The 25,716-nt window shown below is 34.5% G+C and overlaps 2 protein-coding genes across 3 annotated transcripts in view; one reads left to right on the plus strand and one right to left on the minus strand.

Moving 5' to 3' along the window:
* The window catches only part of c17h14orf180 (chromosome 17 C14orf180 homolog), a 52,078-nt gene extending 40,206 nt beyond the window's left edge, over positions 1 to 11,872 (plus strand). The window contains exons 7-10 of one of the 2 annotated variants that reach the window (XM_056477658.1): positions 1,028 to 1,188; positions 4,041 to 4,170; positions 7,088 to 7,114; positions 8,973 to 11,872. In XM_056477658.1, coding sequence (XP_056333633.1) covers positions 1,028 to 1,188; positions 4,041 to 4,170; positions 7,088 to 7,114; positions 8,973 to 9,178 — 524 coding nt within the window. In that variant the 3' untranslated portion in view covers positions 9,179 to 11,872. The remainder of the gene's footprint in view (positions 1 to 1,027; positions 1,189 to 4,040; positions 4,171 to 7,087; positions 7,115 to 8,972) is intronic. The other variant, XM_056477659.1, reaches the window with a different exon arrangement.
* A 3,283-nt stretch (positions 11,873 to 15,155) lies between these two features.
* Positions 15,156 to 22,715, minus strand: LOC130244813 (transmembrane protein 179). Its single transcript, XM_056477351.1, has 4 exons — positions 22,373 to 22,715; positions 20,929 to 21,066; positions 19,792 to 19,870; positions 15,156 to 18,491 (listed from the first exon to the last, which is right to left on the minus strand). Exons 1-4 carry the CDS (start codon positions 22,672 to 22,674, stop codon positions 18,309 to 18,311), a joined length of 702 nt encoding a protein of 233 aa, XP_056333326.1. The 5' UTR covers positions 22,675 to 22,715; the 3' UTR covers positions 15,156 to 18,308.
* Positions 22,716 to 25,716: the final 3,001 nt, after the last annotated feature.

A 25,716-nucleotide genomic window follows, 5' to 3' on the forward strand; every position in this document is an offset into this window, starting at 1 on the left:
AGCATGCCAAACCTGCTGTTAGTATAAAGCAAAATCTAAGTGTGAACTCTTGAAATGTAATTAAAGTTGTTCATTGTTAGTTTGTCTTAATTTGCTGTGCATTAACTAAAGTTAACACCCATGAATTTTTATTTTAAATGTTGAACTATTATGAATAAATGCTGTTCAAGTATTGTTGATTAAATACAATTACTAACATTAACTAATGAAACCTTTTTGTAAAGTGTAACCATTTGTTTATTTAGTTCTTTATGTGTCAGCTATAGTTTAAGCTGATTTACCAAGGGTAAAGTTGTATATAAATTTGTGTAAATCTACAAAAAAAATTAAAAATCTTACGCAGTCTACTGTACAGTATATAATCCCATATGACCAATCAACCTTTTAAATTCTAGGTCATGTGTTCTGTTTGTCAAACTCTAACAAAATACCAGCCACAGCTTGAAAACAGCCTTCAGTAAAAAAAAAGAAAAGAAAAATGTTTTAAGCATGTTTCTTATATACATCTATTTACCACATCTACTCAGTGGGAAAGCAAGGCAGCTGCACTACATCTAAGTGTACAGTACTTACCCTTCTGAACAATAAAAAAACAGCAGAGGTAAATCACCCGAACGACCAAACATTTATTCCAAACCATGCACTTTCTGTCCGAGGCTGATGGCGCTTTAGATCTGCAGCAGAAACGCCATGTCGTGCGTTTGACAGTTTGAGGCCAGGGCATTTTTGTGAGCAGAAATGCTTTGCTAGTTTTCTGCAGGGACCGGGTCGCTCTGCATCTTCACTGTTGCCTGTTTCCTACAGTAGATGATGAAAAATGTATTGTATAGGGCAAGCAATGTGTCACGAATGTCAAACTTGGCTGCAGACTCAGCATTCTGAGAAAAATGCTTTCACAACAGCATATCACCTGTGTCATAGTTTCAATGCTAAATGCTTCTGTGCTTAACAAATATGTGAATTCCTTTATTTGCTGAAGTGTTAATGTCTACTAATATGTCTTTCTCCTTATGTTTGTGTTTGGCAGATTCATTGGGAGAGTGTGTGTCCACCCTTTCCAAGAGGTTCTCGGCCACCGAGTCTTTCAGCGATGCTTTGAGCAGCATCTCTCATAGCCATAAAGACAGACACCCTGAGCTACGACACAGAAAAGAGCCATACACACTACAAGACACTCTTAAAACTAAGGTAAAACTATAAAGAGAGTCCGTGATAAAGAATATTCTGTAACATTTTCTATGAAATCCTGTTTATTCATTCATTCCTTCATTTGCTTTTTGGCTTAGTCCCTTTATTAGTCTGGGGTCGCCACAGCGGAATGAACCGCCAACTTATCCAGCATATATTTTACACAGCGAATGCCCTTCTAGCCACAACTGATCACTGGGAAACACGCATACACTCTCATTCACACACATACACTACAGACAATTTAGCTTACCAACATCACCTATACCGCATGTCTTTGAACTTGTGGGGGAAACTGGAGCACCCGGACGAAACCCACGCGAACACGGGGAGAACATGCAATTACGCTTTATAAATAAACATGAATCAAATTTAATTGAATAATAACAATGCTGGCATCACGGTGGCGCAGTGGGTAGCGCGATTGCCTCACAGCAAGAAGGTCGCTGGTTCGAGCCCCGGCTGGGTCAGTTGGCATTTCTGTGTGGAGTTTGCATGTCTACCCATGTTGGCGTGGGTTTCCTCCGGGTGCTCCGGTTTCTCTTCCACAATCCAAAGACATGTGGTATAGATGAATTGGGTAGCTTGTCCGTAGTGTATGTGTGTGAGTGAGAGTGTATGGGTGTTTCCCAGTGCTTGGTTGCAGCTGGAAGGGCATCCACTGCGTAAAACATATGCTGGAAAAGTTGGCGGTTCATTCCGCTGTGGCAACGCCAGATTAATTAAGGGACTAAGCCGAAAAGAAAATGAAGGAATGAAGGAATAACAATTGTGCAAAAATGTCTACTATTTCAGATCATCGATCAGTTGCTAGGGTGCTCTAAATGGTTGCTAGGGTGTGTCATGTCAGCTGTAGAATATTTCTGAGAGACTGATTGGTTGCCTGAGTCAAATGAATCCACCCACAATTCATTATGTTTAGTTTTGTTTTTTTTGTATGGGAATTGGCGACACGATGGCGCAGTGGGTAGGGATGTTGCCTCACAGCAAGAAGGTCACTGGTTCGAGCCCTGGTTGGGTCATTTCTGTGTGAGGTTAGCATGTTCTCCCTGGGGTTTCCTCCGGGTGCTCCGATTTCCCCTACAGTCCAAAGACATGCACTATAGGTGAATTGAACAAGCTAAATTGGCCGCAGTGTATGTGTGGGTGTGAATGCAAAAGTGTATGTGTGTTTCCCAGTGCTGGGTTGTGGCTGGAAGGGCATCTGCTGCGTAAAACATATGCTGGATGAGTTGGATATTCATTTTGCTGTGGCGACCCCAGATTAATGAATGGACTAAGCTTAAAAGAAAATGAATGAATGAATGAATGGGAGTTTCTTCACCATTGTAAGTCAATGGGCAAGTTTTGGCAGCTTACACCCCAGTTTAATATATAGTTTTACACAAACTTGACAATGTCTTCTGTTGTGTAAGATCCTGTGTTTCTAACAATATCTCATACAAAGTTATGGCGCGTCAAAATTTGGTCCCATGTTAAGTCAATGGGATTTTTCAGAGTTTTCTGGGTCAGCTTTTGAAAAACTGAAAGTTGGACCAGTTGGAAAAGACATATTTTTCATTATGAAATGTGTGTATTTTTGAATGCATTGCAATTCTACTTTCTAAAATGTAGACATTATAATCTAAGTATAATAGCTTCACAGTGGTGGAAAGAGTAAAGAAAAATCATACTTAAGCAAAAGCACCATTACTTGCCTAAAAATGTAGTGCAAGTAGAGTTAAAGTATCCTTTGTTAATATTACTCAAAGTATAAGTAATAAGTAGCTCTTTCAAAAGTGCTCAAGAGTAGTGAGTATTATGCTGTAAAAAGCTGATGCATTTAAATGTAATTTGTGGATTTGTGTAAACGTAACATTCTGTAGTGCATCAATTATTGCCCAGCAGGCACACAACATCATAAGACATTGATATTAGGTTTGATTTAGTTCGATGTCAGGTGACCAATATTCAATGTCTCGCCAGCATAGAAGGACGATGTTATTTTAATGTCCAAAAACAACATCAAATGAAGTTGAGGTTTTGTTGATTTTAGGTTGTGTTAGAAAGTGACAAAAATCCAACATCAACCCGATTTTCCTTTCCAAAGAAAATGCAATGTTCCTATGACGTTGGGGTACAACTTCAATCTGACGTCATGTTGATGTCTTGTGCCTGTTAGGTGTTTAAAGCCATTTCGGTCTTCATACACTAAACATCCATCATTTTTTCATCAGTGACATGCATCTAAACAGTCTCTGGGTCAATGCATGTGAAAATTTTGAACATCTTCTTGGACACTTATTGCTTCCAAACTGTTTGCTGCAATTATAAATTGCCCATGTCTTGAGGTACAGTAGTTCATTATGATGTGATTTACCTCTTTACTTCTATGTGCGATTTGATTGGACAGGAATCACAGGACTGAATTTTCTAATCCCCATAGAAAAGAAAAAATAAAGTAGTGACTGCAGGTTGAAGGAAAGTAGATGAAGGAAAGTACAGATGCTGCACTAAAAATGTACTCAAGTTAAAGTACACATTTTGAAAACTACTTAGTAAATTACAATTCCTGAGAAAAACTACTCATTTACAGTATTTGAGTGTTTGTAATTTGTTACTTTACACCACTGTAGATTCATTACATCATTAACCCACAACTCAGCTTGTTGTTTTCCACTCTGCTACTTCTTGCTGTTAAAATGTCATGACATTTTACTGCACGCAGTCACGTCACATGAAAATTGTGTGTTAATGCCAAAAGGTTACAGGATTTTGCAGCTGAAGGTCTTAAGTTTACTGCCACAGTTAGACAACTTCATATTGTCTCTATCAAACATTGTGCAAGTCAGTGTTTTTCTTTCTGATTTCAGGTCATACATGAAAAACTGCCCACCTCTATCCTGAAAAGGTCAAATGTGAGCAATGTGGAGTCAGACCCGTCGCGCAAGAGAAAAACCGAGAGACGGGTTCGCTTCAGAGAGCCGGAGATCACTGTTCACGGTGAGACAATCCAAACTAATCTGCTCCAGCAGTCCCTCAAATCCCCAGAGTCTCTTTTGAACTGCTCTTTTAAAGTGGATCTCTGCATTATTAAGAGCTGGCACTTAAAATACTAAAGTAAATTAAACATGCTGAAGTGGCTTGTAAAAGAGTCTGTCTTTGAGAGCTGTGCTTAATGAATCCTCTCATTTAAAAAAAAAAAAAAAGGTGGATGCACAAACGTGCCCAAGTGATTTACTTTCCAGATTAATTATACATGCAAATTAGGCATCGTGCAATCTCTGCCAAGAAGACCGTTATGTTATTGAAATAAGGAATTCAATTTAAGAAATTTAAAAAAGGTAATTCAGTTTTGTCTTTCTCTCAGGACCTCGTCTTGTTTAAAGGCTTTAACAAAATTCAATGAAAGTTCAAATGAATAACGTCACTTCTGACTCCATACTGTAGATATAATAATAATAATACTGTAGGTTGTTACTCCATACTGTAGATGTAATTAGGGCTGCAACAACAAATCGATTATTAAAAGCGTTGGCAATAAATTTCATAATTGTTTCGTCATGTAGCACGATGCAGAGACGTTTGATTATTAAAAAACTTTAGTTGAAAACTTTACTCTGCCTCTCTCGCGCACTCATGCCAGCAGAGTTCTGCACCTCATAGACAGGATGGAGCAAAAAAACGAGTGGAGGAATACATGGCGAAGAAGAGAAAGCTGTGCGACCCTAGTAATCCAAGGTGTGGGAGCATTTCACACTAAATAAACATAAAAAGTGTTTAAACGGCCATATGCAAACGTGTTGACCGGAGCACCATGGCAGTGATCCAGCATCTGAAACACAAACATGTTGGAGTCTTTGATGAGAAGGAAGGGAGCAACAGCAGGGTAAATCACTACAGAATTCTATTTTTGTTCCGTTTTAAAATGAGAAACGTAATGTCCCTGGTGCTGGTGTTTACTTGTTATCCAGCTTGACAAGCATGATGTGAAAAATTCCAACTGAGCTTTAGCGTGTTGGCTGGTGCTGAGCCAGAGAAAGACAAGTCATATTATCACAATTATGCAGTGTTTTTAACCACCCAATGCTTATTTTATGTTTTAGACATGCAAATACACACAAGTACTAGTGAAACAATCCATTTAGAGTTTGTAAAACATACAGGAAAGTCTATCGAAGTCGAACAATCCATTCAAATATAATTTTCCCATGTGTATTATTTACATCAGATACATGCAGTAAAAGTAACAATAAAGTTTAATCTATTATTCTCCCAGCTGCCCAGCCATTTGTTTGCATGCATTTTGGGAGTAACTGATGAATTTACATGCTGAATCCTGCGTGTTCTGCTTTTATGAATAAGGCATATGCGCGGCTGCAAGTAAACATGCCGATGCCCCTCTCACGTCAAAGATTATGATCAAGATCATTTATACATCTTTTAAACAACAAAAACACTCACTTATATATTTTATATTAAAACAGCATAACAGTAATAAAAGGGATACATCTGTCACACAGTGCTATTGTGGCTGCGGTGTGTCACATGACAAACGAGGCATCGCCATGGAAACATTAAGGGTGAACAATCTAAAATAATGATCGCCTTATAACAAAACTCAGTCCTGGGGCCAGACAGAATCTTTTAACTCACCAGTGAAAGGGTTAACTACGGTAGTAAAGCAGCGGTGGTAAAGTTACTTTGCGTTGCAAGACTAAAGACACGTTTTTATTCACTCACCTTTTTTGGATCATTCTTGTTGTCATGTATAGCTCCACTGCAAAAAAACTTTTCTTACTTAGTAATTTCATCTCGCTTCCAGTCCAAATATCTAAAATCAAGATTACTAGACAAAAAAATGGCATGAGAAAATTAAGTGATGCTTCAAACTTCTGTTTGAGATCTCATGAAGTTTATTTTCTTACCCCATTGGCAATCGCTTAATTTTGATGGAGTTTTTTTCAGAAAACAAGACAATTTCTTATGTAATAGTCTGTTGTCACTAGTGTAGTGATGTTTGAGAAAAAATAATTTATTTTTGGTTTGGCAACATGGGTGTGTGAAACATATTTGTGTTCCTTATTCATTTTTTATCGATCATTTTTTCCGCAATTGACAGCAAGAACAAACATAGAAGCTTGTCTGCTTGACAAGCAGCACCTAAACATGTTCGAAAGAATTTAAAAAGCCAAATGGGACGAATTTATAGTCTACACAACAATAAGTGCAGTGTGTGGGTGAGAGGGGGCTGTGTTTCAGTGTGATCCGGTTATGTGGTGGTTCTGTGACTGCTGGTGCTTGTTGCTGTATGGTTAAAAACACATGACAGTTAAAGTAACTAGGTTAATTTAGATTTTTTTTAATTAATTAAAATTACATAAAATATTAATCTAATATTTTTGGTGTTTTTTTGTGGGTTTGGGTGGGTTTTGGACAGCTTTTGGGCTGGAAAAGGTCAGCTATATCTGGCAACACTGCTCATACATGACCCATCATCTTTACGGTGGTAGGTTGGCATTCATCAATCCCACCAAGCGTCGCTGCTGTAAACAGGAAAATGTAGGCTAGACTGCAGCTAAAATTAATTAATTTGCCAAGTAACAGACTAAGGCATCATATTGTAACAGTAACAGGGTTAATATATTTAAAAAGGTAATGCATTACAGTATTAGTTGGTCAAAAGTAATGCCGTGACAGTAACGCATTTCTAGTAACACGTTATTGCCCAACACTGCTTATGGACTACTAATGTGTATTACAGCATTAATGTGCATTGTATATTAGACTGACCAGTAATTTCACAACAAAAAGTTGCCCAACAACTTGAAATGTGACTCCACCTTTGATTATTAGACTCTTTCTGGTTTTTTCCAAAATCTGAAACCTGATTGTCATCTTTTATATGTTGGGTTTCCAGACATTCCGTATTATGACTGTTTAGGAGGTAAGTAAACTAGTGTGTTGAATCTCAAAAATGCATGAAGGATTGATTGATTTGATTGATTGATTGATTGATTTATTAATTGGTTTATTTGAATTATGTATTCATTTGATTATTTTATTTTGCCACTATTTTGTTATGTTGCATGCATGCATTCTGAGGCCTGTTGAACAAACTCTGGGTTGCAGAGTAAACTTCGGGTTGAGAAAACCAAAGGAAAATTCAACCAGGTTAAGATCAGGTTAAGTGGTTTCACAATACTTACAAAAACTTTCTCTGTCAACTTGAGGGTAACTTATGTACCTGAAAAGGACACGTGCAGCAAAAGGCAAATCATGCAACACGTGAGAAAGTCAGTTTGATTCATTCTCATGAGAGATTCAGCAATTCTCTTCTCTGTCGTAGATAAATATAATGATCAGAAAAAAATATTAATTTAAGCACATTTTTGAGAATAAGTTTGAGAATATATATATTCCTAGTCAACCCCCCCCCCCCTTTGCACCCCCCAAAAAATTCAAATTAAATGTAAAATTGTCTGTGTAAAAAAAAAAACTGGCTTGTGCAACAGGTCTCTAGTACACTGGAGTTTATAAGCTGCACTTTTCTGTGGTTTTTAGAGTGCACATGGACTGACAAATTTTGAAATATTATATTGAGTTATATGCCATGCATGCAAAACCAAGAGTAGCCTTTTTCTTTATGTTTATGTTTTTATTTTTTAAATGCTGTTAACATTGTGGACATTGTGGAATTCTAACTTATTTATCGTGTAAAAAATGCAGCCTTGATGCGTTCCTATAGATAATCTTTGAACTAAGAGTTCAAACTCTTTTAAAATTGACACATTATTTTGTATTACATATTTTTCTTATTTCAATTCATTGTTATATCTATGGTGCTTTTTACCATGTAGATTGTGTCAAAGCAGCTTAACATATACTGTAGATGAAGAAAAGAAAATGGAAAGCCATAACATGATTTCAAAACTGTGAACATTCCAGCAAATCAGTCAAATTGGTTAAATTGTTTCAAAGCTATGAAAAGCTTAATTTCTCCCATCACTTGCTGACATTGTTTACTAGTAGCTGTTGAACATTATATCCTGGTATTATACCAGTGGGTTACAGATTAATGTAGAACAGTTACTAAAGTTAAACTGGACTTTCCGATGATTCATTTCAGGCATTCAGAATTGATTTAAGAGAATTTGACTGGTTTATTATGCACTTCAAAACTTTACATTCACAAATAGCTAAATTATTTAAATATTTGAAGAAGCCTAATCTGTTTAAAGTAGTTCTTTAAAGGGGCCCAATAATACCCTTTTTTACAAAATGTAAAATAAGTCCCTAGGGTGTGTAAGTGAAGTTCCTGCTTAAAACACCCCACAAAAATTTGTATTATAACTCTTTAAAATTGCCCCTTTCAGGCTTTGATCCTAATTGTGCCATTTGGTGACTGTCACTTTAAATTCAAATGAATTAATAATATTTTCAAAAAAGGTTGGAGCTACAAATACCCATGTGTCAACATAGTGGTGGATTTAAAAACAAGACTAACATTTAATTGGGGCTTTCCCCCTCCAATGACAAGGTCGAATGTCAATCAAAGTGTTTCTGCAGTTTTTATGAAGTGTGATTATAAATAATAAAATTAATACATTTTTACTATTAGAAGCTGGTTATATTCACAGACTGTTGCCACAGTTTAATCGCCTTATAAAAATATTTTTTTTGCATTTAAGTCCACTTTAAAGGGTCACTTTAAAGAATGACTGTTTTTAAACAATATTTATATATCTTTAAGCAGTTACAAATCCAAAAAAAGGTAGTATGTCACTCTGAATTTTGTGCTTCAGTATACGACACCCCTCAGAGCCGTTTGCACCTGGCCCTGCTGACCTGCCTGTTCCTTCTGCTGTCAGCGTTGGGTCTGGCATTATACTGTACGGACCGCCGGAGACCCCAGCGAGCCTGCGAAGAGCTGCAGACGGCACTGGCTGTGTACCTGCTTCAGTTCAAACAAATCGTTTGGGCCTGCTGGATCTGGCTGACCATGCAATGACCATAACTGACCAGCATCGAGCAATGAAAAGAAAAAAAAAAGGTTGGCATGATTTTTGAAAGACTGCAGAGAAAATTAGCGTTTTTATTGCTTTATTTTCACTGTTCTAATTAGACTGGTCACCAGTTAAAATCTCTTGAGAGTGTTCAACATCCACCTCGATTTGAAGGCCATGTGCTTTTCCACACCATTGAGTGATGGTATGTTTTTTGCCCTTTATGGTGGCACAGTTAATGCCACATCCTCATCATACAGAGTCGTATATATATAATCAGGTCTCTGTAGCCCTTTGTCCTTGTATAGTGGTTCTGGACGATACATTTTAAAGCATCGGTTGGTCCAAAGAATTTGTGCAGCAATAGTAATTAAAACCTTCATCACTTGGAATTCTACTGTACTGTTAATGAAGAACATGTATGAATGAATTCTGTATGTCAGTCTTAGAGCCCGACTGATTCATTGACATGTCATTGATTTATTATCAGTCAATCTAGGCATGCGATATATACTCGTATTGGTCTTTAATGTGCAATATGTTAAAATAAAAAGCAACATGTAGCTATGTTACATGTTCACCGAAACAATTAAGCTAGATCTGACACACCGCATGTGCTTAGAGAATGAGTAAACGCATGGCTGGACCATTTCCTGCTAGTGATGTTCTTTGCTAATAATATTTTGTATCAAAATTTAGTCAAGTTCTGAAGCACTATTTTGTGATAGGATATGAATAAATAACAATATAAGGGCTTATTGATTTAAAGAGTACATTTGAAAAGAAAGAAAGTCAGAAAGATTTGGAACCATTTGAGGGTTAGTATATAGTTAGTCTTTTTTTTATATTTGGGTGAAGTGTCCCTTTAAGAACCTGTAGCAATTCGTTTACTGAATTGCATAATTAAAGACAGGATTGGTTTGGGAATCTGTTCATGCTCTAATATCATTTTCTACAATGGATTTTCACATCTTAGGTTGTGTTCACACTTGTCAGGTTTGGTCTGAATAAAACAGCTCTGGTCTAACTGCTGTTCAATTGAATAAGTTGAATGCTAAGATTCCCAATCATCTAAACAATCCAAAAACAGGACATGTCACAAGATGTGATCATAAAAAAGACAGGTGTCTCACACGTACTGATTTTCTCTGATCATCGCACCTCTCCTTGCAGCAAATATTTGTCTTTGATCGATGGAATATTTTCTTGGGCTATTTTGACTCCTTTGTGACACTCTGCTGTCCATTTTGTATGCATCAGACACCTTCTTATAAACATCCGAGCAGACCCACAACATCATAAGCCATTAATATTAGGTTGGATTTATGTCACCTGCGTCTAAGGACAATGTTATTTTGGTATAAATAACGGATATATGATATTTGATTGATTTTAGGTTGTGTTAGAAAAAAGTGGACAAAATTCAACGTCGAATCAACGTCATATTGACGTCAAATACTGACATTTATTCATCAGGTATGACAACTAGTGGTGGGAAAAGCAAACGTGTCGAAGCTTAAAAACGTTTCGAAACCTGTCTCTACAGTGACGCCTAGTGACCATTTTTTGTATATTGCTCTGGAACAGCTTCATCAAAGAAACAGTTAAGCAACCCCATGTTGTAGAGTCAAGGCTTCAAGTGATTTAGTGAAGTGGTGAGAGTTCTAAACTAGCATGCAGAGAGAATGGGTTCAAATCCAGGGTGATGCAGCTATAAATGTTGTTTTTTAAATGCTCTGTCTTGTGAAGTGTTTTCTTTTAACATTGGTCTGATGTCCAAATGAGCATTTTTGAACAAATATGTCTTGTTTTGCTCATAAAAAAGTAACAGTAATAAAATACATCAAGCCATAAATTCAAAGTATTTGTACAAGTCGGAATTCGAAGTTACTCTTTTTACACGCACAGTCCACTAGGCTACAGGAGCTAAAGATTTTTTTTCCGACCCTGCCAGTTGAACCCAGATTCGCCAGGTCTCGAAACACTTCTGAAATGCCTGATGCTTTGAATCGCTGTAGTCACATGACCTTGTGTTTTGAAACACTTTTGTCGCGTGACCTGGGTGGTTCGAATCACCTACTGTAAGTCACATAAACTGGCTGTTTCGCATCATGCTTCGGTGTAATGTTTCTAAACACTTGCGCTTTGGGATCTTACACTGTGTCGAAACGTCAGTTCCACGCTAGCCAATTCTAATGGCAACCACAATCCAACGTCCGATAGACGTCATATCGGTATTATTCACACAACGTCAAGCTGTAACATCATTAGACATTAGTATTTTGTTGTTTTTAGGTTGTGTTGGAAAGTAGCCAAAATGCAACGCCTGTTCAGTGTTGAACTCGATTTTCTTTTCCAAAAAAAATGAAACATCCCACAACATCAATTTGACATCATGTTGATGTCCTGTGCCTTCTGGCACCCAATACTACTTGTAAAGATTGTGCGGTTTTTAAGTGTGCTTACTGACGTTAGTTAGAAAATCTGGAAGGGTTTCAGAAATGTCAATTTGAATGCAAAGCAAACCAATTTTTGACTATGTGCAATTTCCTTTTATCTTGTATTTTATTTATATATATTTAAGGACCGATGAACCAACAGACTCAAACAGCATGTGTGAACACACCCATAATGATAAGTTTTAGGTATTTTTTTTTTTATTTTAAATCAAATCAGGTCAGGTCAGTAATGATTCTCATTATGTTCTATGTATTGATTTATTCTGAATTTTTAAATATATATATATATATATATATATATATATATATATATATATATATATATATATATATATATATATATATATATATATATATATATATAAAACAATTTTAAATATCTAAAATATTAAATATAAGTACAAATAATCCATACAATTACTTTTATTTCAAATTTTATTTTTATTTGAATTATGATTCATATGCACTCATATGAAGAAATGCATTACTACATGGTTACACACCATTATGATTTTAGGGTCATTTAGTTGACGATTTTTTGACTGACCAACATGATTGGAACCAACATGATTGGAAAAAGTTCATTCAAAGAATTTAGTCTCTTTATCACTCAGCATTGTATCAGACACAAAATCAGTCGGGCTCTACAGAATGTGCACAATGTATCCTCTATGAACCTCTATGTATCACATTATATAAGCTTTTTAATGTCCAACAATTTCATTTATCAATTTCTTTTATATTTAATGCACTTGCTGTACATAATGTGGTTGAATGTGTCTGTGGAATGCAAGACAATGCTATTTATTTTACTAATAATCAAATAGGTTTAGAGTACAAATATGCGTTTTATGCATTTAGCAACACATATAAACTGAATGACACCAGTCGTTATTGAAGAATATATTTGTGAATAGAGAAGAACTGGCACAATGAAGACACCTTTAGCGTTAATCTACTTTACGAAGGGCAAAGCTGTTACGTTAAGCACAAACGTTTCCATCTGCCATAAATTGTCTCAGAGAAGAGACAGAAGACTGTTGGAGGATGAGCTGGCCATATATTGTCTCATGCACTGCCAGATTTAACTGGCAAATGAAAGAATGCCATTATTAAAAAAAAAAAAAAGTTGAATGCTTTTATGACGCTCGCAACATTTCTGTTTATATTTTACATAAACTCAGACCAGCGTCTTGGCCTATGCCTACAAATGGTGCATTGGCTTTTGTTTTTGTAGAAAAGGTTCTTTTTACTATTACACTTACTGTAAATGTTGCACTTTCGTTTGTTTAACCTTTCTTTATAGCAATTATTTAGCATTTTTTATCAGATAATTTTTTTGTTTCTAGTGTCAAAAGCTTTCATCGCTTGTTAAGTGTGACGTCACTCGAAGCGGCTTCCGGGTCCAATCGCTCTATCAAACTGTATTGGGAGACTTATCAAATGGTAATAATAAACATTTACGTTACGTAAGCGCTGTAATACCTTTGAAAATCATGATCGCAATATAAATATCCATGCCTAACATTCAATGGCAACACTGCTAATTATTATTTAAAACTGATTAATACATTTTTTAATTTTTAAAAAATAATAGGTTTTTCTGGGAGATGCTAAAGCATTCTAGACACAAATCTAAATCACGCCCATCCTTTAACCCCCAGATAATTTATTAACCTGCAAATAAAACCAAATTGTTGCCATTTGTAGAATTAAAATAAAATAATTGAATTATCCTTTAAATTGATAAGAAGTTAAAGTAAAATTGTTTCCTCAAATTATTAAGCAGCACAATTGTTTTCAAAATTCAGCATGAATCATAAAAGGATAGTTTACCCCAAACTATTTACTCATGTGGTTTCAGACTTTTATGAGTTTCTTTTTTTTTGTTGATCACAAAAGAAGATATTTTGAAAAAAGTTGAAAACCTGTAACCATTGACTTCCAATTTAAAAATAAAATAAATTCAAGAGTTCACACTTAGATATTGCTTGATAAAAATAACAGGTTTGGCATGCTGTCCCGGGAGAGAACACTGAGCTTGGAGATAATTGAGCCCAGGGCTAACCCCTGGTCAATGAGCATGTAAGGGGGTACGAGATCAGGTAGTTCTCGAGAGCTCCCCCTGCACTGAATAAAATGATGCAAAACTGTTGCAAACAAGTTGAATTTAAACAAACAAATTAAATTTTGTAATGTTCAACTTAATTTGTTTGTTTAAATTCAGCCCAAATAAATAGTTTACAACCACTTAACTTAAAAAAAATTGTAAATCCAAGGAATTATTTATTTTCAGTGTGGTAAAGGAGGACAAGGGGGAGATGGGGTGGATGGGGGGATTCTTCAAAAACTAAGATAAGTGAGTAATGCTAGTCGGACTTTTTATAGTGAGTTTGGAATGATCCAATTGGCTTACTAATGATTACAGATGATAGACCAGCCGTGATCAATCATATCACGTGCTCCTCTCAAAATTAAGCTGCAGTCACACTGGACTTTTCTCCCCATAGACTTCCATTCATACGCACACGAATGTGTCAGACCGGAAACGCAAGGTCGTAACTCAATTTTCGCAGTTCACTGCGTTGCAAAGTTGGTGAACTCTGACCTGCGAAGTTGCATCACTTGACTGCGTGAAACAAATCGAGGATCAAAACATGACCTCTCTGGACACAAATATAAAATATGGAGCGATCGATCTCTTTTTTAAATGTCTAATCATCTTGTTTAATCCTGCCCCTTTTCGCAGCGCCGTACGACCCTTGTGTGACCGCAGCTGAAGTTTATCAAAACTTCACTAAATACTACAGAAATCAATGGCTACAGGTTTCTTTCTTTCAGGTTTAACATCCTTTATAATATGAAGAAAGAAAATCAGAAATGTTTGATAGATTATGACAGAATTTTCATTTATTGGTGAACTATCCTGTTCATGTGACATTAAAGATTTGAATAATGGCTACTGAAAATCAAGCTTTTACATGAATAAATAACATTTATACATATTTTGAGATTTAAAAAAAAAGGTGCAATAAAATATTATATTGTTATATATAGTTTTGATTAAATATGAATTTTAGGTGAGATAAGAACTCTTAACAACATCATATATTTGTTCACTATTGTCATCATATATTGATTGAAGACACAATTAGATTAAATCAACACACAATAAAGAGAAATTAAAGTTGAAAAGGCTTGCAATCTACTGAAATCAAACCACTGTGAGGTAAAATCACCTTAAAATGTCAGAAATAAAACAGGTATTCTTGTATGTTGTCATTTACATCATGTATTTGTTATTTATATGAGCTCTAAGTGTCTAATTATGAAATTTATGCACACTTGCTTTACCCATTTCAGGGAAATTCGGATGAAAAAAGGGAAATCGTCAAAACTTTATAGTTGTACTCGAAAGTCAGTTAAGCAATAAAATCACCACCATGTTCTGAGTTTTATTTCTCTGTAATGTATTTCAATAGAGGTGCTTGTTGGAAGTATATTATCTGCATATCTACCCCCCACCCCAAAAAAAAAACTCCACACCAAAAACAGCTTTAAATGCTCACTAGTTATTTATTTCATGGTCAGAAAATTCAGTCAACAATTGCTTTGTATTTTGATCATTGCTGTTTATACTGCAATTTTATTAAATAAAAGCCCTAAAACAAACAAATATGGACTTATACTGTTGGAAATTACACAAATCAAATGATGCACAAAACAATTTATAATGTATTGTTCTCAGAAATGTGGGTGTGTTATTGAGTTACAGTGAATCACAACTCATGCTCACACACCATTAATTAGCAAAACATAACCTAGTTTATAATGTCCTTAAACCAACAAAACAAAATTGCATACATCAAAATTTTTTCCAGCATGCACAATAATACCTCAAATAATTGTGAACTATATGAAGTGTAATTGCCTCATCAATGATTCAAGGAAAGTAAACAGGATAAATCAAATCACGAAAGCATTATTCTTTCAAATATCACATTTGATCAGTGAATGATGTCATATGCCTTCAATATCTTTATAAAGTTTTGTTTTTTCTTCATTGGTCTGTTTCTTTTCATATAAAATATGTGTACATGCAAGCCTGTTTCCCATTAAAGAAACTACCACAGTAATATAAATGATTATATATGTCTCATACATAAAGGCAGTACTGGAAGGGAATGAAAACCAGACATGGATCACACACACACAAAAAGAACCTCAAATAGTGTTTAAAACTAGTAATTACCTGAGCTACGATGTATGTTCTAAGTCCAACTCCTAGCTATTGTTTAGCACTGATGCAATAGAGACTGACTGGAAGCTGTTGCTCACTTCTAGCGCTGCTTTAAATACAGGCTTTAGCGGGAAACAATGATCAGCTCGAGTAAAAACATAACTGTTGATAAGATTTTGATTGTATGTCACACATGATATATATTTCATTAAAGCATATTTCCTTAAAAGGAAAGTTCATCCAGGAAAAAGTCACAATTCTGTCATTTATTTATCCTTATGTCACCTGTTAGACTTTTATTTTGAAACACAAATGGAGATCTTTTTTTTAAGGGCATGTGAACAGAAAGATCTTTTATTTCAGTTTGTTTATGTACTCTTAATGGAATATTTGAATATATATGAATAAATATGAGTGGGGGTGGGGCTTTCTTTTTGCGCATCATTCCCTCATAGCAAACTAACGGTAAGAGGGGCGTGGTTAAGAATATTGATGGCTAAAGCTGACAAAATGATGTCAACAGGATGCAGGAATCAAATGCAAAAGTAAATGGTGATTTTGATTAAAGATTACCAAAGTGGATTAACGTTTGTACAGATTCATTGTTCACCTAAAAAACAGCAATGTGCGCTAACAATGTGAACATTTTAAATTTAGATTTCAAATGTACTTTAAAGAATCGCTTTGAAACACAGTGCTACTCAATGTGATTTTAGCATGTCTATTGGAGAAACTTGATGCTTCAGATTTCAGACAGCATTTGATTGGACAGAAAATTAGAAGTGTAGCATGATCTCATCAAAATTGTTAGTCCAGAAGTAAGAGACTGAAAGTTTTGAATACAGTTAAAGGCTGCGTTTGAAATTTAATTCATCCATATGTATAGAACGCTAAAAATGAGTAGTGTGTCTGAGTTTGAAAATAGTATGCGAGAAGTACCTGGATGACCTACTACTTCCAGCGAGATTCTGAAGTGAATCTAACCCATGATGCACCGCAAGAGAATTCATGAATTGGAGTGAAGACATGCAACTGACGTGGCTAGGACAAAATGGCGGATGTAGTACGTTCGAGTTCAATGTATACTACTGACATTCATACTGAGCTCTGTGAGCTCATAAACTCCTCCAGAAACTATACCTGAATCTTGGATGATAGAAGCTTTCAGCGGTGCTTCTGACTGAACCGAGCCCAGTTTGATGAACTGTTGTCTGTGTCAACAGTTCGCGCTGCTTCATTTGTGCAAATCGCGTCATTCACACCGCAGGACATCTATTCGTGTCTTTGCATTTACTTAACGTGTAAATCACTTACGCTTGACACTTCTTCCGCGTCTGGTGTTAACGCAGCATAAACGTTCAAAATCTGCAGAAACTCACGACTGGTCTAAGCCCCTCCCTTAGAGTATCGTCAGTCTATAGTGATCGATGATTACCTTCTGTACTAGAAGGCAGGGCTTTATTTGCCATATTGACTGTTGCTTGTGTAGTGACATGTCTTATGTATTCTATACTCTCTCATATAGTACTTAGTTCTTCTAAACATGAATTATGTTGCTGTTTGGGAGCACGCTAGCTTGTAGATAACTTTAAGGCTAACATATTTAAAACAAAAGCCAAAAGTCTTCCATTTTGATTTTATGAGCGCTTTAAAGAGATCTTTTCTGTTATATCCTTCATAAAGGAATTTCCAAAAGTCCATTCAACAAACTTTGTACTTGAATTGGACGGTTAAGACCAAGACATGATCAGTTTATAGCATTTCATGTAGGCTTTTATACATAGAAATTTATAGATGCACAACATATATGGTAAACAAAAACTAAAATGTATTTGCTTAAAGCATTAATAAGAGTCAGTAAGCTTGCATGTCTCACAAATACACCTAATCAATGTTTGAATATAAATTAAGGCCAAAAATAAACCTAAGCATCATCTGAAGCAAACTGTCGCTTCTAAACACTTAGAGAATCCTTTTGAATTACGTTTAAGCCATCTTCATGAAATGTCTCAGCTTGAAAGCTTTTTGGATTATAGGTTATAGGAAATCTCTTAAATCTTCTGGAAAGTCTTATGGTTTTGGAACCACTTGATGACGGAATTGTAATTTTTTGGGGTGAACTACCCCCTATACGTACATGTTCACTGCTTTTTTTTTTGTTCAGAGTTTTGTGTTTCAAGCTAAACATCCAAAAATGTTGTGTGTAAATAATCTGTGACCTCTGAACAATAAAGTGCATTCTCAGTCATCAATCAAATACAGCTCAAATAAAATGTCATTCATAAACATTTGGTTCAGTTCAGCTCAAATAGCGTCCATCGACAGTCAAAAATCAAAGTTCACGAACCAAATGGAGAAGCTTATGAATGCATTTTACTTGAGAATGCTGCACACATCACAGTAGGAATTTTCTAGGATTGCAAAATGTTCAGTTGATCATATCATGCCACTTTTGTCGTGTACCACATCAGAGCTGCGGCGTGAAGAGCGTCCGAGCAGGAATTCTTTCTCGTGGATCAAGCTGTCGACCAGATCCTCCTGACGGTAGTTATGGTAGACCTTCAGAAAGGCCACGATGGTGATAGCGAGCCAAGTCAGCCAGGCCGCCCACAAACCAAACTAGAAGAATTAAAGAAGGTGTGAGTGGTATGGTCATGATAAACAGTGAAAATGGACCCTTTTTACAAGACTGTTATGGCACGTTCAACAGTCATCATCTTAAATGTTTGGAATCTTTTAATATAGAATTTTTTTATTATATATGTATATTTATATGTATCAAATTACAAAAATTAATTAGCACTTTTATTTGTAATGTAATGCAGCGAACAGTAAATGACAGAACAGTAAATTTGATGTTTTTCTCTCCTTTGGCTGCCGTTATCAGTAGTGCACAATTTATTTCCTTTTCTGAAAGCCTTGATAACACCATCGTGCAGTTTTTCTTTTATTATTTCAGCAAATAGGATTGTAAAAAAAAATTTTTGTTGTACTCTCCCAGTGACTGTGCCCTAAATTTACCCAACTATGATTGACTTCTGCAGCTGAGAAACCTGGAAATATGAAAAGAGTCCATAAGCAAAGTGTCAACAGATGCAAGAGCATTTAATTTCATTTCATACAATTTTGAATGTGGTTTTATTTGCAGGTTAATAAATTATCTGGGGGTTAAAGGATGGGCGTGATTTAGATTTGTGTCTAGAATGCTTTAGCATCTCCCAGAAAAACCTATTATTTTTTAAAAATTAAAAAATGTATTAATCAGTTTTAAATAATAATTAGCAGTGTTGCCATTGAACGTGAACTACATATCCCATCATGCCCTACAGTCACACACCAGTTTCAGTTCACTTTCTGATTACACACAGCTGTACATATTGCTCAGTCTTGATAGTCAACAGTTATATGTAATTAAAAGTTGAACTGAAACTGGTGTGTGACTGCAAGCTATGATGAGATATGTAGTTCAAGTTAATGACCAGTCTGCAATGGCAACGCTGCTGGTAATCATACCATATATAATGTTTTAATAATATATTTTTTATGAGTATTTACTATGGACATTTTGCTCTGAAAGTTTTAATTTAAGGCTCCCAATAAACTTATTTGAATGTCTATGCCTCTTGAATCATGCATTCAGCTAAAATTGTCATGAATAAATTATTTAATTTCATATTATTTGGTGTGTTTAGTACCTGAAAATTTTGCATGAAAAGTCTATTTTCTGTATTATTTGTCATTTTCCTTATCAAAAAATACATGTGTCTCTACGTTCTGGTCAACTCTATTACATCAGTTATAAAAAGGCATGACTCTATGCCGCAAAATTTAGTCTAAAGCAAAACTGGATCCACCCAAGTACTATAAAAGTACACCAACTAAAGTGACCTGTGAGTGAAAAGCAATAACTTTGACATACCTGTGCAATGGCAAACTGGTCATAAAATGCAGAGTTGTCTAATCCTAGTTCCAGATCCGTGTCCTGGAGGTCCTCGCAGCTAGAAATGGACAACAGTCAAAGTTAGATTTGATTCACAGACATTTGAAGAATCAGCACAAATCCAAAGTATGAACTTCTTAAAAGCTTGAAGCTTGTTAGACAAACTCTGGGTTTATATTCAAACACTGTAGCAGCCTGTGGACAATGAAACATAACTTGAACAGTCACTGAAGTGAACCGAGCCAAAAATGCCCCTGGCTAATTTCAATGTCACCAGCTCTGCTCTAACAGAGATATAAAAGGCCTACATAGTTAATTGGGGCACTTTCCATCCTATAAAGTCAGTTTAAAGGAACACTTCAGTTTTTTTTTTAATTGGGCTCAACTTCCCTAGAGTTAAACAGTTGAGTTTTACCAGTTTTTAATCCAGTGAGCTGACCTCTATGTCTGGCGTGACCACTCTAAGTTTAGCTTAGCATAAATCACTAAATCGGTTCTGACAATTAGCATCTCGGTTAAGAATGACCAAAGAGTGTTGATAATTGTCCTAATAAAAACTTGACTCTTCTGTACTTATATTGTGTAATAAGACAGACAGGAAATGAAATGTTGCTATTTTCTAGGCTGAAATGGCTAGGAAATATATACTCTCATTCCAGCGTTTTAATTAAGGAACTTTGCTGCCATAGGCTACCATGGGCTGCAGTAGGCACAATATTACACAGATTCTTACTGGTGGTGCAGTGGACTTTTTTTAGGCTCTTCATAATATCATTACGCCTGCTGCAGCCATGGTACGGCAGCAGAATTCCTTGATTACTATGCCAAAGTGAGGCCACACAGGCCTATAAAAGAGAACATTTTCACTTTCTTCCAGTCTTATTACTCAGGGTACATACAGAAGAGTCAGTTTAAATAGAAAAAATTATTCAAACTTTTGAAAATTAATTTTTGAGCAAGATGCTAATGGCCTAATCCGATTTGAATTGATTTAAAAAAAAAAAAACATGGTAAAACTCAAATATTCTTTGAAGAGCATCCATTTCGCTAGTGTTTTGATATTAGTGGGTTTATCTACAGTATACATACACAATGAAAGCAGTAAATGGCGTTTACCTGCTGTGCATACTGCCTCCTTCTGTGATGGCATCACACCATAGATTGAAACCCACGCTAACTATTGTGCTGGACAGGAATACCGCAAACACTACAAACGTGCTGATGAGCAGGTTCAGGAAGGCATTAAAGATTGAGCTGTATAAACAGGTAAGGTAAGAGACAAAAATGATCATTTACTCACACTACAGACGTTTCAAATCAGTACTGTTTTTTCTTAAGTTCAAAAAAAATGTTAAGATGGTTTTTTTTTTTCATAAAATGGAAAGAAGAATGGGATTTATGCAACATAAAAATACCCTAAAAGTGGCCCACACAATTATTTATTTTAGTTTACATGTCTTTTGAAACCATAAAAAACAAATAAATAAATAAACTGTTTTACATATGTCCTAACTGATTATGAGACGTGCAAGAACAAAAGTATTTTTAAAATTTTTAAAGACCCACATTTTGGATATTGTTCACATTATTTTCAAATCATTTCCATTTTATGTACACTATTGTTTTGTAAATACACTTTTTAAAATACCTTTTTAAAAGATGGCTTGTCAGGGCCGCTAAAAGTATGCACTCACTAGTGATGAATGAGCGTGGCAATGTGTGTTTAGTGTGTGTTTTCTACCCTAAACAGAGAGATAGTTTTTGTATAAAAGAATAATCACCACTCAAAATTTGTGATTTATAAAAAACAAACTTGATGGGAGAATGTGTGCAGCTGTAAGTAAACTATAAGTAAACATATTTACCTTAAATAATGACTTTTTAATAATTGAACCACTTTAAATCATCATATGAACCATAATCAATAATAAATAAAACTGTATTCTGCACTGTTCTATTTTTTGACTACAGGTCAAACCAGTGTTGTCCGATGACTTGCCTTGACCCATATCTAGGTAAATTAGGAAAATATTATACTGTCATTAATGTCAAAGACAAAAGACATTATTTATTAGAAATTACTTATTAAAAGTATTGTTTACAATGCCTTGAAAAATATCTCTTTTAAACAACACTTTAACAAAATATTTTTTAAATAATCAAAATTTCACAAAAGGTCTAATAATTTTTTTCAACTGCATATGGCAAATAATATTTTATTTTTACTGCATAAGAGGTAAAATAACTAAATTATTTTAGAAGGAAATTTCAGATAGCACTTTGAGGTTTTTACATCTGAACTCATGTATATAAATCCTTAATCAATTTACATTTATTAGACAATGAAACCTTCTTTTAAAAGAATACAAATCCCAAACTACACCACAGTTTATTAGCAAATCATTTCTAAAATCAAATGTTGAACTAAAAGCCCAACTCATCTACGGGCTGTGTGACATAACTGCATCCACGCATCTCATTCACCGCACCGACACGGGTCAAACACATGTGAGACATCAAATTCCCAAGCATAACAATACAAAAATAAGCAATCCCTCACTCGTCGTGGCCTTTGCAGACGAAGAAGAGCAACCTCCAGGCTTGAACAGCGGACAGGATGAGCGACGCGATGCCGACGGCGGTGATGAAGCTGCAGGATGACTGTGGTCCCCATTCTTCAATGATGAAGCGCTGTTTCGACACGGTGATGTTCTCGTTCTGCCACATCCCCCGCGTGAAAAGCAGACATTTGCCCCGAAAATCCTCCGTGTTCTCCGACAGAGGTACTATGGCGATGAAAGCAAACACGAATGCTAAAAAGTAGAGGATGCATTGCGCAAATATGAAATTATCCATTGCCATTTTGTCTGCGATGTCAGTGCAACTCGAGCTCAAGCTGCAGCTGCGCAGTTAGTCTCTGCAGTAGAGGAGGAAGATACAGCTGAGGGCTCTTTGTGGTGGTGGTGGAGGAGGGGGTGGAATAAAAGAATTAGAGCGTTAATTAGTCGTGCTTTTTATTGAACAGATGCCTGAAAGAGTTAACGTTTAATAGTCTGCACTTTCATCCTGTATTTATTTATTAGATATGGTCACTTTTATTTGCTTATATTGCTTGAAACCAGACTATTGTTTAATAATTGTTTAAAATCATTCTGAATACTGATTTTTTATATATATTTCGAATTTACTACTATTAACATCTTATTTTTAAATGCATGTCTGAACCAGAACAGATCCATTTTTTCCTATTTGCTATAATTAATATAAACATTGCATATGCAAATTCATTATTAATTTTTATATTTAGATATTAAGCAATTAATTAATAAAAATCTCAGCTGAAATTATTTATGGTGGATGTCTAAATGTTGTTGTTTTTTTTCTGGACAGTCTGAAGTCAATTAAATAACTAAATCAAATTCAATATTCCTACTAGTATTAGCTAGACCCAATTTATGCAGTGAATAAGAAGATAATAGTAATATGATGTTGTGAAATGTTTTACTAATAGTGTGTTTATTTATTCTTTACATGTGTATTTTTTGTAACTTGCTATTATTTGTTTTATTAAAATGTAATGTGTTTGTTTCTAATATTATGTGTGTGCATTTATAATCCATTAAATATTTGTTAAATTATTTTTATGTTTTGATTAATTTGCTCATTCATTCATTCATTCATTCATTCATTCATTCATTCATTCATTCATTCATACATTCATTCAGTGTGCTTTGGTTTTGTTAGTTATCAGACCAAGAGATAAGAGGGCAGAATAACAGATGGAGAGAGATCACCAACATCACAAAGCCATTTTGATTGTGAAGGTAAGAGCTGCATTAATTAAAAATCATTGCTTTACTAACAGCAGCCAGTAACTTTACTTATGCACACATAACATAACATAAAAGAAACTAAAATTGTTTCAAACCACCAAAATATTCAGAGCAAAGTTTTGTCAATGTTTTATTAGTTTTTTCCCTTCTTTTTATGCAGTTGTGTGAGTTATTGAATCACTACTTTAAAAGATAAAAAAAGGTGATTCATTCGGTAATGAAACATGTCTTTTACAAGTGAGTTATTAAATCCTTCATTTAAAAAATTCATTCAAAATTTTGATTCATCCAATAATGAAAGTTGTTTAAGCGATTTATTGAAACATTAGATTCATAAAAAATGTGGATACATGCAGTGATGAAACAAGTATTTTGTGAGTCAGTTGTTGAATAATTCATTTAAAAGAATCATTTAAAAATGCTGATTCATCCAGTAATAAAACAAGTCCTTTGTGAGTGAGATGTTAAATAATTAGTTTATACAAAAATGCTGATTCATGATTTAATAAAACATATCTTCTGAGTGAGATAAGAATTAGTTTAAGAGATTCAATAAAAAATGCTGATTCATCCAGTAGTAAAACAAGTTTTTTGTGAGTGCGATACTGAATAATTAGTTTAAGAGATTCATTCAAAAATGCTGGTTCATAGTAATGAAAGAAGTCTTTTGTGAGTGATTTATTGAATCATTAGTTTAAGAGATTCTTTCAAAAATGCTGATTCATCCAGTAATAAAACAAATATTTTGTGAATGAGATATTGAATAATTAGTTTAAGAGTTTCATTCAAAAATGCTGATTCATCTAGTAATGAAAACATCTATTGTGAGTGATAAATTGAATCATTAATTTAAGAGTTTCATTCAAAAATGCTAATTCATCCAGTAATGAAAAGTATTTTGTGAGTCATTGATTGAATCATTAGTATAAGAGTTTCATTCAAAAATGCTGATTCATCCAGTAATAAAACAAATCTTTTGTGAGTGAGATATTGAATTATTAGTGTAAGAGATTCATTCAAAAATGCTGATTCATCCAGTAACAAAACAAGTCTGTTGAGAGATATTGAATAATTAGTTGAAGAGTTTCATTCAAAAATGCTGACTTATCAAGCAATAAAAAGTCTTTTGTGAGTAATGAATTGAATATCTAGTTTAAGAGATTTGTTCAAAAATGCTGATTCTTCTAGTAATGAAAAGGTATGTTGTGAGTGATTGATTGAATCATTAATTTAAGAGATTCATTCAAAAATGCTGATTCATCCAGCCATGAAAATTATTTTGTGAGTGATGGATTGAATCATTAGTTTAAGAGATTCATTCAAACATATTGATTCATCCAGTAATAAAACAAATCTTTTGTGAGTGAGATATTGAATAATTAGGAGATTCATTCAAAAATCCTGATTAATCCATTGATGAAAAATCTTTTATGAGTGATGGACTGAATTAGTTTAAGAGAATAAAATTTAAAGTCAACGTCAGATTTATTGTCAATTCAACCACATTTCACATATAATATAATCTAAAAATATAAACTAAAAAATAAAAATTTGGAAACAACACAATTGAACTTAAGGGTACATGGGAAGGAGTGCAAACCAGAGTTGTGCACATGCAAAACAGTATATTCATTCAAAAATACTGATTCATCCAATAATAAAACAAGTCTGTTGTGAGATATTGAATAATTAGTTTAAGAGATTCATTCAAAAATGCTGATTTATCTAGTAATGAAAAAGTATTTTGAGTGATTGATTAAATTATTAGTTTAAGAGATTCATTCAAAAATGCTGATTCATCCAGTAATAAAACAAGTCTGTTGTGAGTGTGATATTGAATAATTAGTTAAAGAGATTTATTCAAAAATGCTGATTCATCTAGCAATGAAAAGTCTTTTGTGAGTAATGAATTAAATCATTAGTTTAAGAGATTCATTCAAATTTGCTGATTCATCCAGTATTAAAACAAATCTTTTGTGAGAGCGATATTGAATAATTAGTTTGAGATTAATTCAAAATGCTGATTCGTTCAGTAATAAAACAAGTTTTTTGTTCAATTAAATTTAAGTGT

The sequence above is a fragment of the Danio aesculapii genome, chromosome 17, assembly GCF_903798145.1.
Source record: "Danio aesculapii chromosome 17, fDanAes4.1, whole genome shotgun sequence".
NCBI lineage: Eukaryota > Metazoa > Chordata > Actinopteri > Cypriniformes > Danionidae > Danio > Danio aesculapii.

What these genes read in the sequence shown, in the direction of transcription:
- LOC130244813 (XM_056477351.1), bottom strand. Translation starts at nt 22,674, where the DNA reads ATGGCAATGGATAATTTCATATTTGCGCAATGCATCCTCTACTTTTTA. An exon ending in GTCTGCAAAGGCCACGACGA is followed by an intron (nt 21,067 to 22,372) that starts GTGAGGGATTGC and finishes CTGTTTATACAG; the next exon opens with CTCAATCTTTAATGCCTTCC. An exon ending in ACCAGTTTGCCATTGCACAG is followed by an intron (nt 18,492 to 19,791) that starts GTATGTCAAAGT and finishes TAATTCTTCTAG; the next exon opens with TTTGGTTTGTGGGCGGCCTG.